The sequence below is a fragment of the Callithrix jacchus genome, chromosome 13 (genome assembly GCF_049354715.1).
Source record: "Callithrix jacchus isolate 240 chromosome 13, calJac240_pri, whole genome shotgun sequence".
Taxonomy (NCBI): domain Eukaryota; kingdom Metazoa; phylum Chordata; class Mammalia; order Primates; family Cebidae; genus Callithrix; species Callithrix jacchus.
The window spans coordinates 13,889,899-13,908,344 of NC_133514.1; the positions used below are offsets into that span (position 1 = coordinate 13,889,899).

At 35.6% G+C, this 18,446-nt stretch overlaps 2 protein-coding genes across 8 annotated transcripts in view; one reads left to right on the forward strand and one right to left on the reverse strand.

Moving 5' to 3' along the window:
• The window catches only part of PBK (PDZ binding kinase), a 44,106-nt gene extending 34,907 nt beyond the window's left edge, over positions 1–9,199 (forward strand). For both annotated transcript variants that reach the window (XM_054243717.2, XM_002756807.6), the window contains exons 5-8: positions 523–692; positions 1,908–2,037; positions 7,648–7,833; positions 8,350–9,199. In XM_054243717.2, the coding sequence (XP_054099692.1) occupies positions 523–692; positions 1,908–2,037; positions 7,648–7,833; positions 8,350–8,546 (683 nt within the window). In that variant the 3' untranslated portion in view covers positions 8,547–9,199. The remainder of the gene's footprint in view (positions 1–522; positions 693–1,907; positions 2,038–7,647; positions 7,834–8,349) is intronic.
• The window catches only part of ESCO2 (establishment of sister chromatid cohesion N-acetyltransferase 2), a 61,388-nt gene that overhangs the window by 14,594 nt on the left and 28,348 nt on the right, over positions 1–18,446 (reverse strand). For 2 of the 6 annotated variants that reach the window (XM_078347179.1, XM_035269910.3), the window contains one exon: positions 14,976–16,808. In XM_078347179.1, the coding sequence (XP_078203305.1) occupies positions 16,676–16,808 (133 nt within the window). In that variant the 3' untranslated portion in view covers positions 14,976–16,675. Of the gene's footprint in view, positions 1–5,524; positions 6,729–12,133; positions 12,298–14,975; positions 16,809–18,446 lie in introns of those variants that run through there. The other 4 variants (XR_013525487.1, XR_013525489.1, XR_013525488.1 and 1 more) reach the window with 4 other exon arrangements.

An 18,446-nucleotide genomic window follows, 5' to 3' on the forward strand; every position in this document is an offset into this window, starting at 1 on the left:
TCAGAAACAGCTTATATGCTCTCTTAACTGGTTTCACTAATAGAAATGAAGAGGATGGGGCTGGATGTTTAATGGGAATCAAATTAATGTGATCAGCCTAAAATAAAACTGTGCATATAATTTTTAGGCATAAGTATATATTTAAACTTCAAGAGAATAGATATAATTATGTTGCTAGTTCTATGAAGATTTTAGGAATATAAAATTTATCTTTGTTTAGATAATTTAAATCCATTTAGGTAATTTTCCTGGATTTCATTTTTAATACAAGTAGGGCTGGCAAAACCATTATATTTAGGGAAGCAAAGGAAAGCAAAAGTATTTTAATTTGTGGTACTACTGGCAAACACTGAAGGCATTTTAAATGAGATCTACTGAGTTAGTCTTCTAAGTAGTAGCCGTTTCATTGTATATTTGTTAGTGTTAGCCCAGGTCCATGTTTTCAATCGCATTACTATAAAGGACTTAAAAATATTATTGTTCTTCTGTATATTAGCAAAGAAATGTCATGTTTTCTTTAAGGTTATCGTGCTTTTACTGAAGCCAGTGATGGCAGTCTGTGTCTTGCTATGGAATATGGAGGTGAAAAGTCTCTAAATGACTTAATAGAAGAAAGATATAAAGACAGCCGAGATCCTTTTCCAGCAGCCATAATTTTAAAAGTTGCTTTGAATATGGCAAGAGGGTTAAAGGTAACTATGTCATTATATTTTAAATGAGCAAATAATCACTTTGCAGGACATCTTTGAATGTGGAATATTGTTACTAGTCAATTCCAAAAAGGGGCTAATGTAAAACTATAGGCTTAACATTTCTGCTTCCGAATTACATTTATGTGTATGTAGCTTAGTATGTTCTGAGCAATGTGTCATTTGGCAGTTTCATCACTGTGCGTGTGGATATCATAGTGTACTTACACACACTTAGATGGTAGAGCCAACTACACACTTAGACTATGTGGTATAGCCCAGTTCTCCTATGCTGCAAACCTGTATAGAATGTTACTATACTGAATACTATAGGCAATTGTAACACAGTGGTAAGTACTGTGACTAAACACATTGAAACATACAAAAGGGCTGGGCGCAATGGCTCGCGCCTGTAATCCCAGCACTTTGGGAGGCCAAGGTGGGCAGATCACGAGGTCAAGCGATTGAGACCATCCTGGCCAACATGGCGAAACCCCGTCTCTACTAAAAATACAAAAATTAGCTGGGCATGGTGATGGGCACCTGTAATCCCAGCTCCTTGGGAGGCTGAGGCAGGAGAATCGCTTGAAACTGGCAGATGGAGGTTGCTGTGAGCCCAGATTGTGCCATTGCACTCCAGCATGGGCAACAATAGCAAGACTCTGTCTTGGAAAAAAAATAAAGTATAAAAAGTTAGCTTAAATATATATCTATTCCTAAAGAAACTTTTAGACTTCTGGTCAGTGTGGCAGACTGAGATAACCTGAGATGTTCCCTTCTCTTGCTTCAAATAATTTGAAATGCTGGGCCAGGCACAGTGGCTCACACCTGTAATCCCAGCACTTTGCGAGGCTGAGGCAGGTGGATCACTTGAGGCCAGGAGTTTGAGGCCAGCCTGGTCAACATGGTGAAAGCTTGTCTTTACTAAAAACACAAAAATGAGCCAGGCGTGGTGGCATGCACCTGTTGTTCCAGCTACTTAGGAGGCAGGCTTAAGCAGGAAAACAGCTTGAACCCAGGAGGCAGAGGTTGCAGTGAGCCGAAATTGTGCCATTGCACTCTAGCCGGGGCAACAGTGAGACTCCATCTCAAAAAACAAAAAACAAACGAAATGCAAGTTTAAACTTTAGGGAGTTCAAATTGTTATTTTGATTTGGAGGTTATTACATTTTTTATTTATGTTTCTGCTCATGTGTGTTAAATTTCTTACTATTTTAGTATCTGCACCAAGAGAAGAAACTGCTTCATGGAGACATAAAGTCTTCAAATGTTGTAATTAAAGGCAATTTTGAAACAATTAAAATCTGTGATGTAGGAGTCTCTCTACCACTGGATGAAAATATGACTGGTAAGTCGTACTCTAAGTTTTAAAATTTTGTTTTTAATGTTTACATTTTTAAATATAGAAGTCCACGTGGATCAAAAATCAAAAACTTTTTTTAAAGTATATGGTAAAAAAGCCCTTGTTTTTTCTCTTCCAGTAAGCCTGCAGTCCTCTCCCTTGCTACATGTACGTTGTAAATTACTATATTAGTGGTAGTAGTATTAATGTATATTTTAATTGGAGTTAACTTTGGGAAAGATTTCTAACTGAATTGGGATATTTATGCAGTAAAACATCTGGGAATAGAAAGTAAAAGGTTTGTAAAGCAGCATCAGTAAAGCGACAACATTTAGGAACCTGGTAGAGGAAACCAGACTGAAGCAGGAAAGAGAGGTGCTGATGAAGGCTGGTCTTCAGCTCTTTGCCCCTTGGCCCACCCCAGCTCATTCTTCTCTACTGTATATACTGATCATTGGCTTCTCAGGGAATTTAAGATCTGTTCTTGGTGAGAAATAAGAGCCTCAAGAGAAAGCCTCTGCTTGCAACGTATTATTTAGTAAATAATACTTAAATTTGTCTCTTTATATAAACCTGAGTTAAACAAATGGTTAATAGATGCTGTTTAGAACATATATATGCCTAAATTTCTAGCTGAAATAAAAGTTGAAGGCAAGAGGCAGGATGAAGCTACAGACTTGATAAATAAAAGTCTGTAATCATTAATAAAAATAGAACTGTTGTTCTAAATAACTGTGACCAAGTAGAAACTTTAGGAAGTAAAAGAATAAATTGTCAAACATAATAAAACTGAGGGTTTTTAAAGTATAGTTTTCTCAATCCTTAATAGATCAAACAGACAAATGTAAGGATGTTAAAGATGTGAGTAAATGGCAAGGCAACTCTCTCAGCACCATAGTATGTATTAAAATTGACCATATTCTTAGACTTCAGATTATAAAAAGTATAAAGTCTAATAAGTGATATTCCTTAACATCAGTGCTGTTAATCTAGAAATTTGTAATAGAAAACAAAAACTCCCAACTTTTTAGGAATTTAAAACACTTCTGACTAATTTTTGGCTAAAGAGAGAAATCAGTTTCCATTTATAAAGTATTTAGAAAATAATGAGACTATATGGTCAGAACTACTCAAAAACATTTTATGAAATTGAGTATTCAACTGAAATTGAAAAACAGAAAGCAGACATAAATTTGAAAGCCTAAATTCTACATAATCTTAATGTGATCTATTTTAGAACATGTCAGAATGAATGTAAAGTTCCTCCTTGAGGATACATGATCAAACATTTAGTGGGGGAAAGTCTCCTGAAAGAATGAGGAAGAGGAATCTCCTGACTAGATAAAAAGTTTTATAAAGTTACAGTAATTAAAGCAGTGATACATAAGAGTCAGGAAATAGTTTCCAAATAGAGGAATTTGTTGTGTGATTAAGGTGGAATTTTTGTATTAGTGAGAAAATAGGTAGTTAGTGAATGATGTTATCTGGACATTTTAGGGAAAAAACAGCTGTTTTCTATCCTTATACTTTAATCCCCATATTCTGAAAACTGGGGGGAAAATAGAAAAAATTATAAATATTTCTTTAATGTTGGGTGTGGAGACAATTTTAAAGAAGACACTAAAGTTAGAAACCATCATTAAAAAGCTGTGACTACCTGCGTTTAAAAAAAAGTTCTGTATCACAGTGGGTTGGAGAGGAGCTGGGAGCTTAAGACATTACAAACTGAGGTAAACATGTATAAGACAGAGGCTTAATCTTTCTAATGCATTAAGAGTTATTAGCAATCAATGAGAAAAAGATAAAAGCTCTATCATGAAGAAACTGTTGAGAAATGAAAAAAATATCGATTTATTAGGAAAATATCTAATTATTTAAAAGCTAAGTAACAATGAGATAACTAATCTATCAACACTTTAAATTGTTAAACATTACTCCATTCCTCCATTAGACTTGTAAGCTCTAAGATGGGAATCTTGTTCACTAAAATATCCTCAACCCCTAGAATAGTGCCTGACTTTTAAATATATTATTGAAGGGATAACAAGATTGCTAGTATGAGCAACAATGTAGGTTAACATGTCCTCTCATATATTAAGTAGAAGTTTTAACTGCTGTTTTACTGAGGTAAGAAGAGGTCAATGTTACCACAGCAGAACCTAAACAACAGTGACTTATTACTCAAGCTGCATGGCCATTAGTGCCATGTTGTATGTCATTCTCCCTTTAGGACCTATGGTACACAGCTATCATTATGGGGAGGGTGACAAAGCATTCGGTACAGTAGTTATGAGCTGCATGTGGCTATGTACATTACTATTTAAAACACTGAAATTATTCTCAGCCACCCTAGCCCCAATTCAAGTGCTCAGTTAGCTACATGCAGTTAATGGTTACCACATTGGACAATGCAGCTTTAGGACATTTAATCATCATAGAAATTTTCATTGAGAAGTCTTGCAGTGATAATTAAATGCTCAAGCTCCGAAATGACAGAAATTTTTCCTTGTGGTAGAACCTTTCAGATGACAGTTTGGAAATCCGTATTTAAAACAAGAAAAAAATGCCCTTATTGCCAGAGTCATTCCCACCTGGGCCATGTCTGTAGGCTTTTCTCTTGTCATGAATTCCATGAAGTGCCTCTTAGGTATAAGGTATAGTATGGGGGAAAGCCTTTAATGAGCTTATAATGTCCATGACTGGCTTTTAAACTTTAATACCCAAAGCAGAACTAAGTACAAAGGCTCCATAGAGACATCACCCCTCTCTCCTTGTCTGCTGGTACTGGGTACCCTCCTAGTCTGGTATTTTTGTTGTTACTTAACAGAGCCTGTTCATCAGGCATACCTCCCAGAATGTTAATGGAACAAATTAGTGTTTAACTGTGGAATCTTCGATTTTTTGGCTTCTGGATTCTCACTTTTTTAAATATTAGTTTCTCCTTCCTTGCCTTGTAAATTTTATTGAGCTTTTCAAGGCAGAACTTACCACCTTCAGTTCTGGAGAACTGTGTTTCCCAGAAAACTGCCCCACTGTGTCTTTTATTGTTTCAAAATGATTTATCTTATTTGTGAGAAAATGGAGATTATTAGTAATCAAATACTAAAAAATGTCATTTTTTAGTATAATATACTCTAACACTGTCTAATATTCTGTTTGTAAGAGTTTGAGTTTACTCTAGTTACAGCAGAAATAAAGGTCTGTACAACACTATGGGAGAAAACAGTATGTATGTTGACCACAATGGAATTAACTTAGAAACCACAAACAGAATATCCAAGGAAACCCCAAATGTTTAGAAATTCAGTAACACAAATTTAAATAACCTATGAGTCAAAGAAAATGACAAGGGAATTGGGAAATGTTTTGAATAATAAGGACAATACGACATATCAAAATGTGCGAGCGAAAGCAGGGCTTAGAGGGAAATCTATAGTTATAAGTTATATTGGAAAAAAAGAAAAATTCTAAATGAAATAAAACCAAAAGCTGGTTATCTGAAAAGATAATGAAATGTATAAAACTTTATCTAGATTGATCAAGAAAAAACAGAACAGAAGTCACAAATAGCAGGAATGACAAAAGGGTCATCATTGTAAATTCTCACATTTAAAGAATTAGGCTATTACAAACAGGGTTATGGCTATAAATCCAACAACGTAGATGAAAAGATGACAATTTCTTTGAAAAATACAATTTACCAAAATTAATATAAGAATAGGAAATCCAAGTAGCCCTATGTCTATTAAAAACATCCCCACAAAGAAAACTCAAGACCCAGATATTTTACTGTTGATTTTCACCAAATATCCAAGGAAGAAATGACACCGATTTTACAGACTTTCTCAGAAAATAGAGGAATAGGGACTACTGCCCAGTTTGTTCTGAGATAAACATAACTCTAATAGGAAAACCCAACATATTATGGTACATCCCATCAATCCTGATACAATTATTGTGCACTGCATGCCTGTATCAAAATATCTCATTAACACATAAACATGTATACCTGCTATGTACCCAGAATTTAAAAAATAATAGTTCAATATCGTTCACAAACACAGATCTCAAAATCCTTAACAAAATATTAGCCAATTCAGTCCAACAGTACATAAGGACACTACATCTTAACCAACTAGGACTCAGTCCAGAAAGGAAAAGTTTAACATTCCAGAATCAATGTCCTCATTATGCTGTACTTTAGGTCACCAGAACTTACTCATCCTGCATAATGGAAACTTTGTGCCCATTGTTAACAATACTGTACACTTGAGATTTGCTGAGAGTAGATCTTCAGTATTCTCACACACACAATAAGAAAACGGTAACTATATGAAGTGATATGTTAATTAGCTTGACTGACCATCAGGTCACAATATGAAACAAAGTTGTATACCTTAAACATATATAATTGTCAGTTATACTTGAAAGCTGGGGACAGTCAATATCACCATATTAACAAATTTGAAGACTATGTATCATCTCAATAGATACAGAAAATGTGTTTGACAAAATCCAACATCCATTTTTGATTAACAAAAAAAAAGGTAATCTCTCAGCTAACTAGAAATAGAAGGGGGATCTTACCTTGAGAAAGGCTGTCTACAGAAGAACCTGCAGGTATCATACCGTAGTACGGAACAAGCCAGGATGCCTTCTCTTACCACTGTTACTGAACAGTACTATAGCCCTAGCCACTGAAATAAGGAAAGAAAATGAACGCAAAATTGGAAAGGAATCCCAACAGCCCCTATTTGCCGTTGATATGTTATTTAGATAGAAAATCCCAAGGAATCTATAAAACCACTATTAGATTAAGCAAAGTCAGCGATATTTCTATGTGTTAGCAGTAAATAATTGAAAATGGAATTGTTTAAAATCCATTTTACAAGTACCAAAACCCAAAATATTTCAGAATATAATATAACCAAAGATGTCTAAGTCCTCTGTAATGAATACTATAAAGCATCCCTGAGAAAATTCAGTAAGATATAACTAAGTGGAAAAATATATGACCGTGGTCTGGAAGACTCAATACTAATAAGATATTAATTCTTACCAAATAGACCTAGAGATTCAGTCCAGTCCTAATCAGAATTCTAGCTGACTTTTTCATTGAAATTGACAAGTTGACTAAAATTTCAATGGAAATGTGAGTGGACTCATTTCTTTCTTGGGCTTTACAAAAGAGCCAATGTGTGATTAGTCCCTTTCCCTTTTCTCTGATGTAGCAATCATGGAAGTATAGAAATGATACTTCTCTCAGCTTAATATTGTTCACAAAATGAAGAAATTCAAGTCTAGAAGTGATCTGCTCCAAGTCACACAGTTTGCACATGTCCTTGAACCCAAGCAAGGCAGTCTGGCTCCAGAGTCTGTAATTCTCAACATCCATATTTTGTATTGCTATTACTAAGAGAATTGCTGTTTTTCTACATACTTGCCAACTGACCAGCTTCTTGAATATTAACCAACCTGAAAGGTAGAAAGTAATCAAGGGTGTTTTCACATTTACTGGTTACACTGATTAACCTGTGAACTACTTGTTCAAATCATGGTTGCTTGCCTTTTTCTGATTTCTAGTGCCTGCCTTCATAACCGTTTTGCTTGTTTCAGTGACTGACCCTGAGGCTTTCTACATTGGCACAGAGCCATGGAAACCCAAAGAAGCTTTGGAGGAGAATGGTGTTATTACTGACAAGGCAGACATATTTGCCTTTGGCCTTACTCTATGGGAGATGATGACTTTATCCATTCCACACGTTAATCTATCAAATGATGATGATGATGATGATGATGAAGGTATGAATACAATTTCTAACATAAATCCCAATCTCTTCATTTCATACTAAAGATTAGTTTATATAATCATATTTTATCATTCTTTATCTTTTAAAATTTGAAAGAGCAAGTTATATGATTCAGTGGCATAATTTCTAAAATGTATATTAATTAGTACTCATGACTGATTTGGTACCACCAAGGTTTAATCTCTCACAAATGAGATGTACATTAAGAATAGGGAGAAAAATTGAGGCTGTCGGAGAAGCAAAAAATGACCTTAAAACTCTCCTTACCTGAGAAAAAGATTGGAAAGCTGTCACAGGAAGGGTGGGAGTAGGGATCTATAACCTATAAATCCAAACTAAAGCCAATCTATTTGAAAGTAAGACAACTGAAGACAGCTCCATTCTGTCTATGGCTGAATGGAAACCATACTGGACCATAAATTCTTATTTCAGGAGGAGGGTGAGCTCTCAAGCTTTTCCACGATATAAACTGATTGTGTTGTTTGTTTTAATCTCTAACTCCTTCAAGATAAAACTTTTGATGAAAGTGATTTTGATGATGAAGCATACTATGCAGCTTTGGGAACTAGGCCACCTATTAATATGGAAGAACTAGATGAATCATACCAGAAAGTAATTGAACTCTTCTCTGTATGTACTAATGAGGACCCTAAAGATCGTCCTGCTGCTGCACACATTGTTGAAGCTCTGGAAACTGATGTCTAGTTATCACCTCATCTGAAGTGTGGCTTTTATATGTAACTTTTTCCCAAAACATTTATATAGTTACTATCAGCAGTTATTAGACTCTCTAAAATTGGCATATTTGAGGACCACAGTTTCTTGTTAGTGTAGATAACTATTTCTAATATAGGCATATTTCATACTTGTTAAGCACTTGGAATTGTACTGGGTTTTCTGTAAAGTTTTAGAAACTAGCTATGTAAGTACTTTGATGTTGCTCATGCAGAATTAAAACACTAGCAATAAAATGCTGTAAACTGTATAACATTAATTTTAGTGATTAATTTTTAAAATATTCAGTTTTAATGGATCTACCGAAATTAGCACTTTGTACAGTACAAAATAAAGTCTGTATTTGTCTATATTTTACAACTTTGAAACTTTTGCTGATGTGTTTATCAAATAACTGGAAGCTGAGGAGAATATGGCTCAAAAAGAGTAGCTCCTTGGCTACTTCAGACTCTGGTTATACCTTGTCTTGATCTCTTGGATCTTCTCAGATCTTTGGTTTTTGCTTTAGTTTATTAAATGTATTTTCTATACTGAGATTTTTAAAAATTTAAGTATTTCCCAGTTGTGTAAAAACAATAAAACTCAAATAGGATGATATAGAATAAAGGACACTTTGAGTACCAGAAGGTGTCTCAGCATTATTTTATGTTTAATTGATTTGAGTACTGTCATTAAACTTGTTGACTGCATGAGAGTAAGTTTCCTTCCCTCTCTTGGCCTTATTTTGCTAATCTGTAATACGAGGTTTTGGATCAGTAGTTTCTGTGAACCATAGTCCCCTGGGAATTTTCCAAATTACTGAATTGTAAATGTATGTGGTATACCTAGATTTGGGTGTAGACAGAATTTTAAAAATTACAGACACGGGGTTCTTAGAAACATTAGGAACAAGTGCACTCTGAATTTTAAGAATGCCTAGAAATGCTGGATGCATCACACTACCAGACTTCAAACTAGTAAAGGCTACAGTAATCAAAACAGCATGTACCAAACAGAGATAAAGACCAATGAAACAGAACAGAGGCCTTCCTTGGAGGCAACACCACACATCTACAACCATCTGATCTTTGACAAACCTGACAAAAGCAATGGGGAAAGGATTCCCTGTTTAATAAATGGTGTTGGAAAAACTCGCCAGCCATGTGCAGAAAGCAGAAACGACCCCTTCCTGACACCTTACACTAAAATTAACTCCAGATGGACTAAAGACTTACACATAAAACCTAACACCAGAAAAACCCTAGAAGAAAATCTAGGCAAAACCATTCAGGACATTGGCATAGGCAAGGACTTCATGATCAAAACACCAAAAGCATTGGCAACAAAAGCCAAAATAGACAAATGGGACTTAATCAAACTCCACAGCTTCTGCACAGCAAAAGAAACAGTCATTAGAGTGAATCGACAACCAACAGAATGGGAAAAAGTTTTGCAATCTACCCATCTGACAAAGGGCTAATATCCAGAATCCACAAAGAACTAAAACAGATTTACAAGAAAAAAGCCCATTCAAAAGTGGGCAAAGGATATGTAGACACTTTACAAAAGACGACATATGAAACCAACATATGAGGCCAACAAATATGAAAAAATGCTCATCATCACTGGTCATTAGAGAAATGCAAATCAAAAGTACATCGAGATACCATCTCATACCAGTTAGAATGGCGATCATTAAAAAATCTGGAGACAACAGACACGGGAGAGGATGTGGAGAAATAGGAACACTTTTACACTGTTGGTGGGAGTGTAAATTAGTTCAACCATTGTGGAAGACAGTGTGGTGACTCCTCAAGGACCTAGAAATAGAAATTCCATTTGACCCAGCAATCCCATTACTGGGTATATATCCAAAGGATTATAAATTGTTCTAGAAGGACACACGCACACAAATGTTCACTGCAGCACTGTTTACAACAGCAAAAACTTGGAACCAACCCAAATGCCCATCGATGATAGACTGGATGGGGAAACTGTAGCACAAATATACCATGGAACACTATGCAGCCATCAAAAACGATGAGTTCGTGTCCTTTGTAGGGACATGGATGAACCTGGAAACCATCATTCTCGGCAAACTGACACAAGAACAGAAAATCAAATACCGCATGTTCTCACTCATAGGTGGGTGTTGAACAATGAACACATGGACTCACGGAGGGGAGCATCACACACTGGGGTCCGTGGGGAGTTGGGGGGAGAGAGCATGGGGAGAAATGCCAGATACAGGTGATGGGGAGGAAGGCAAATCACACTGCCATATGTCTACCTATGCAAAAATCTTGCATGTTCCTCATATGTACCCCAAAACCTAAAATGCAATTAAAAAAAAAAAGGAAACCTGAATTTAGGAGACATATCAAAATTCAGGATAATGGTTAGTTGGGGGAGAGACTCTGGAATGGAGGGAATGGGCTTAAATGGTATCTTCATGGTTTATTTTATAACAACATTTGATCAAGAAAAATAGGGTGCAATGCTAATTTGTTATAGCTGAATGGTAGGCACAGGGGTCTCATGTTATTCTCTGTATTGTATATTTTGGAAATAAAATTTAAAAATAAGAAAAAAAAATGCCTAGGATCACGGAAGGCCTGTTAGTGTAAGATTGTACTAAGAAACAGTACACAGATCATTAATTCGCATATTTTCCCATTAAAATATTAAGGTGACAAATTGGAAGTTGCCTTAATCCGGAGAAAAACGTATGTATAATTTTGCATCCTGATACTCAATAGGGTCTCTCATCCTCACTCTGACATGTATATTGAGTCATTCTTTTTTGTCAAGCCAACAGAGTACTTTCTCCAGGACATTCTTTTCTTAGCAGGAATAGCAGTTGCTGCTTTTAAGACATAAAAAGCAGGAATTGGATCTTTAACACATAAGCCATTGCTTTTCATTGAGAAATTTGTTTTAGTTCCGCTAACTGGGATATCTAATAGGAATAAATAATAACAAGGACAAGGCCAGCAAATTCATAGTCCTTGTCTATGGCAGATGTTATAAAATAAACGCAGCATGCACTGCCCCTTAAGTCTGGTTAAGGTCCTAGAAACCCTTACCACAAGATTGTAGACAATCTGCTACCAAGTGGATGGAAATTTTTAAATTCTTGTTCTAGAACTTGCTCTTTAAGTCTCAGATGTTATCTTTTTGGACATTTGCCTCATTCTCAAAAGGAAAACGTGATTTGGCTGAGGGCTGCCTTTTTTTTTTTTTTTTTTTTTTTAAACAACAGGGTCTTGCTTTGTCACCCAGGCTGGAGTACAGTGGGGTAATCATGGCTCACTGCAGCCTCAACCTCCCAGGCTCAGGTGATCCTCACACCTCTGCCCCCACCTCAAGTAGCTGGGACTATAGGTGTGTGCCACCACACCTAATTTTGTTTTGTATTCTTTGTAGAGATGGTTTCACCAAGTTGCTCAGGCTGGTTTGTAATTCCTGAGCAACCCTCTGCCTAAGGTCTCTTAAACTGCTGGGGTTACAGGCCTCATGTAAGCCACTATGCCCAGGACTACCTTTTCACTGAATTAATTAGTAAATCAAAATAGCCACCTCTCAAGTGGCTTTCTCACCTCCCAGAAAATCTTTCTCTTTAGAATCGGTAGAAGGCCTCCAGGAGCTTATTATGCCTCCATAAAACGAGATAATCAGCAGCTGTTTGAGAAATGTTGATCATTCTTTCATGTCTCCTGGAACCTATTTAATCTTCTACAATCTGTTGATTAGAATAAAAATTAGAAAGGATTTTAAACTACACAAATGCTATATAAAAAATGCTATATACATCAGGTAAGAATTTAGGAAAAACAAGGCAAGACTCACATCTTAGTCTACTATAACAAAAATACCATAAACTAGGTGCCACGTAAACCACAGAAATTTATTTCTCATAGTTCTGGAGTCTGTGAAGTCCAAGATCAAGGTAGTATCTAGTGAGGGCATCCTCACAGAAGGCACTTTCTGGCTGTGTCCTCACATGGTGGAAGGAGCAAGGGAGCTCCCCCACCCTCTTATAAGGGTGCTAATTCTTTTTTCCTTTACATTTCCTTGAATTAAGGGCACTAATCCTTAAGGGTTAGTGGGTGGTCATGAAGGACCACCATCATGACCCATTCACCTTCCTAAGGCACCACTTATGAAGGTATTACATCATCTTGCTGGTTAGGGTTTCAACCTATGAATTTTGGTGGCACACATTCAGACCACAGTACCTCCCTTCGGGGAGCAGGGGAGAGAAAGAAATTTAAAAAACAAAACTTACAGAGAATACAATTAACAATGCTAATCTTTAAAAATACTAACAAAATTGATAAATCCCTTGGCAAAACTTATCTATGGAGAAAAAAGACATGTCATGAATGAAAATATAAACAAAAGCAAAACTAGACAACCTATAGATACCCAATATAATTCATGAACACGTGAAAAATCCTAAAAAAAAAAATTTAGTTAACTGAAATCAGTAACATAAAAAATAAAAACATCAAGACCAAATTAGGTTTGGTTTATTTAGTTCAGGAAGGCTAGACTGCTTTAACATTCAAAGAACAATTTAATTGCCACATTAACAATGAAGAAAAAATCATCTCCAAATATCACAGAAAGACTTTGTATAAAATCTGAGTATCTGTTCAAGATATTTGAGAGCCTCCTAGAAACCTAGCAATAGAGGAACTTCCTTAATATTAGAAAGTTATCTACAATGAAGCTATAGTAAACTTCATATTTAATAGTAAAATGTTGAAAACTGTACATATTAGCAATGAAACAAAAATATCCCTACCATTGCTTTTATTCAACACTGTACTGGACTGGCAATCTTAGAAATGCAATACTGTAAGAACGAAAAAGCTGTGAGATTCTAAAAGAAATATAACTCATTCACAGATATTACGTATATAAAAATAGATAAATAGAATTAAGTTTAGAAAGGTTGCTGAATGCAAAGTCAAAACATAAAAGTTGTATTTATTTATCAGCAAACAAGATGTAATTTAAAACACTTTTTCCAAAGGCTTAAAAAAAAGTATGGGCCGGGCATGGTAGCTCACGCCTATAATCTCAGCACTTTGGGAGGCTGAGGCGGGTGGATTACTGGAAGTCAGGAGTTCAAGACCAGCCTGGCCAACATTGTGAAACCCGTCTCTAGTAAAATTCCAAATTAGCTAGGCATGGTGGCCTGTAATCCCAACTACTCGGGAGGCTGAGGCAGGAGAATCACTTGAACCTGGGAGGCAGAGGTTGCAGTAAGCCACTGCACTCCAGCCTAGGCAGAAACAGCCAAACTCCGCCTCAAAAAAAAAGTATCAAATACATGACCAACTCTAAAAATCAGTTCTCCCAAATTGATCTATAGATCTGATGGAATTCCACTAAAATCCCTTATTTGAATTTTTGTTTTTAGTGGCTTTTTGTGGAATAAATTGATTCTAAAATGGAAATGGAAATGCAAAGTCCAAGAAAAGACAAAACATTCCTGAATAAAAAAAAGGGTGGGACCATGTACTAATAATATAGGAAACATTAATATTACAATAACAGAGTCTGGTATTGGCATAAATAAAACCTATAAGACTGGTAAGAATAAACAGCAGAAATAGACATACATATATATGGGCACAAATTATGACAAAGACCCCCAGGAGGATGCCTGAAACCACAGACCGTACTTGACTGCCCTCAGTCGGAATGTTTTTGTGCATGTCTTCTGCCCACAAATTTAATGCCTTTTCCATCTTAACTGAGCACTTATCACCCACTGTGACTACTCTGAATGGTGAGAATTTAAAACTTATGAATTCCTTACTTCTAGAAATTTCCATGTAATATTTTTGGTAACAAACTGTGGGAAATGAAATTGCAGATAAGGTGGGACTGCTGCACAAGATGATTTAGGCTCATCTTGTACATTCATTGCCCTATCCCTAGAATGAGCCAGTTCTCCAAAGAGCCCCAGGTCCTTTTGTGGAGGAAGGTATTAGTAAGCAAGATCTGGCTGGGTGCGGTGGCTCACACCTATAATCCCAGCACCACGGGAGGACTGCTTGAGCTCAGGAGCTTAAGGACCAGTTGGGCACCATGGTGAAACTATGTCTCTGCCAAAAATACAAAAATTAACTGGGCGTGGTGACATGCTTCTGTAGTCCGAACTACTCAGGGGGGCTGAGGTGGGAGGATCACTTGTACCTGGGAGGTTAAGGCTGCAGTGAGCCATGTTTGTACCACTGCACTTCAGCCTAGGGTGGGGAAAAAAAAGAAAGCAACCAACCAAGATCTGGGTGGTAGGTGTGCGCACTGCCATTGGGGTATTGTTGCTTTGAGACCTTCTCAGTGCACTTGCTTCTTGTATGTGTTAAATTAAACAAAAACAAATAATCCACCCAATCAAGCCAACAGTATCAACAGCAAATCATGTTATTATATTTAAAATAGAAAAAGTTCCTGAAATACAACATATCTAAGACATACCGAAATGAAGCAAGATGCAAAATAACTGCATATGTATGTAGTTAATCTAAAGTACTACACACTACACCCAAAGCAGGATAATGGGAAGCCTCTTCTTTTGGCAATCTCTATTTCTATATATGAATTTTGTTAACATATATTATTTTTAATGATAAAATATAATTTAAAAAATCAGATTTACTTGTATAAACTAAACTATTAAATAATTTTAATTGATCACAAAATCATTAAGCAAGCAAAATGCTAATTAAAATTTTTAAATAAAATTTAAAAAAATAAACAGAAGTGCAGAAAACAGCACTAAAATGTTTGCATAATTACTTCCACATTCTTTTGGGAATCCAGGCTTTTAAATTTTGGAACCATGTTAACTTACAGGCAAATAAAATGAAAGCAGATGAATAGTTCCTATGTATAATTACAATCTATAAAACAACGTGCCTAGAGTCTTATTGCTAGCAGTTGAATGATTTTTTAGAATCAGAACAATTTGAACAGTTTTCCTTTTTAAAGCATCCAAGAATTATACGAGCAAAATGTGCGAACATTTCGTTGTATTTACAGTGTCATGGTCTCTGATCCACCAGCATATGTATATTTACTAACCTTGGTTCTATAACCATATATTTTGTAAAGACTTTTGCCACATAGAACAAGTAAGGTGCATTTTAAATAAGCAAAAAATTAGAAAATGAAGCCAAATGTATCATCAACTCCAACTAGGCATTTTGTTAATGACATCAATTGCCAGTAATAAGTTCCTAAAGCAGTACTACCAATATTTCCAAACAAAAAAAGTAATGAAATAGTGCAATCATTAAGTATAATTTTAAATCTGACACATGAACATTTAATTTTATTTTCAAAAAGATTAAACATTAAGCTATAGATTTCTGCTCTACAGAAATGCAAATAGGATAATATTATTCCTTACCATCTTGTTACAAAAAAGAAATTCTAAACATTTCCTAAAGATATTCAAACTGAGTTAGTACAGATGAGTGCCTACCAAGTAAAGAATTGGTATAGAAAAGTCAGGAATGATGCTGGGTACGATGGCCCACGACTATAAGTGCTTTCAGAGGATCGCTTGAGCCCAAAAGTTCCAGCTCGGAAAACACAATCAGACCCCTGCCTCTATTAAAAAAAAAAAAAAAAAATTCAGGAATTCCCTTTACAAATTGAGCATAGAAATTACTTGCCCAAGTGTAAATTTGCCTCTTTGCTTCTGATGGGGCATTAGATAATCCGGTCTAAGAGTGTATTCTGTAGAAGACCAGGTCACATTTCTAGACAAAAATCACTTTCCTTCATCAATGTTCTTACATAACAGTCAAGTAATTTTCCAGTTATAGCTACAAAATATCAGTGTAATTGTAATTAACAATTCAGAGTGCCAATCAGTAAATCACCCCAAGATTTTTCCTTCCTTTGAATCCCAGATAATTTTCAACAAATTTAATTCCTGACTTTTCAACTCATAAGGAACAAAACTGTGATGTGTGTGTGCGTGTGTGTGTGTGACTAAGTGTGAGCTTGATATTTTTCTGATATTAAATAGTATTTTATAATAAAGATCTCTCTGAACTTATTGAGACAGTAACTGCTTTATAACTGAAATCAGTTCAACTATTAAAATTATATACAAGAAAATTAGGAGTGTTGCAGTACTTGGTCGCAAATAACTTGCCATCTGGTGTCGGGTCAGAAAATGCTATTTCATCAGTGCTGAGAAAACAGCCAAACATGAAGCAATTCCTGAAAGAGGAAAAGATGATTTAATAATGGAAGCAACTTAACATTCTAATTTACATGAGCACAGTTTAAGTAAATACTCTTGACTTAAAGCAATCTTATTTTTAGTAAGTGAAAAAATGCCTCATATTTTAGAGAAAGAAGTCCAATGATACCATTTCAAAGATGAGAAAACTAAGGTCCAGAAAAAATTCTGCTGAGAGGCAAAGGGAACCATCCATCTAACTCTAGGATATCCATGGTAAAGAACAACTATCCATGGTAAATATAAGATCATATTGCTAATTAAAAGTACAAATAATTAGAACAAACAAAAAAATCACCAATTTTAACCAGTAACTGTATTTTTTGCAAAGAAAACATGCACTCAGAGCTTTAAGAAGGCAAAAACAATCTGCATTTTGACTACTCTCCTTGATCTTGCCCACCTTAGGATTAAAAGTAACAAGGAAATAGTTAATTTAACATCTCCCACAACTTGTTTGTGAAAGAAAAAAAAAAAAAGAGAATCAAAATTGAGGGATATTGTGTAAAATAACTGGCCTGCGCTCTTTAAATTCTTCAGTGTCAAAAGCCTAAACTTTTCCAGATTAGGGAAGACGAAGACTAAGGAGATATGACAACTAAATGCAGTATGAGTCACTGGGCAGAAAAAAAAAAATGCCATGAAGGACATTTGAGACAACAGACGAAAGTGAAATATGGACTGTCAGATAAAAGCATTATATCAATATTACATTTCCCAAATGTGATAACTGTATAAAATATAATATATTCTTGTTCTCAAGAAAAACACACTGATGAATGAAGGGGTAAAGGGGCGTAATCTATGTAACTAACTTTGAAATAATTCAGGAAGCTTATCTAAACACAGAATGGTAAAGCAAATGAGGTAAATGTTGAACTTAATGGATCTTGACAAAGTCTTACTATTCTTGCTGCTCTTTTGTAAATTTGAAATTATTTCAGAATGAAAAATTGAAGAATTTGATTCAGTTAGAAGACATAAGCTTCTAATATATTAACTATAATTAAATACATAATATGGTACAACTAGGTTACATACTGGTACTCCTCATACCAAATTTATATATCTATTTAATATAAAACATAGAAAAGAAGCATTTTAGCCAGGCACAGTGGCTCATGCCTGTAATGCCTATACTTTGGGAGGCTAAGGTGGGCAGATCACCTGAGGTAAGGAGTTCAAGACCAGCCTGACCAATATGGAGAAACCTCATCTCTACTAAAAATACAAAATTAGCTGGGCATGGTGGTGCATGTCTGTAATCCCAGCTACTCAGGAGGCTGAGGTGGGAGAATTACATGAACCTGGGAGGCAGAGGTTGTGGTGAGCCAAGATTGTGCCATTGCCCTCCAGTCTGGGAAACAACAGTGAAACTCCGTCTCAGGAAAAAAAAAAAAAAAAAAAGTGTTTCATAACTAATTGTCAAATAAAAATCTTTTTAAGATACCATTTTTTCCTACTGATACCCCCTTGGTAAGTATGTGCGGTTGACTATGGCCCAAGATTGGGTTCCCTTAGTGGTCTTGGTATTCATTCTTTAAAAGTGGCACAGAATGCAAGAGGCTTGAATAACACTATTCCAAGTGTGGTTTTTGGTTTGGTCAAAGTGTGGT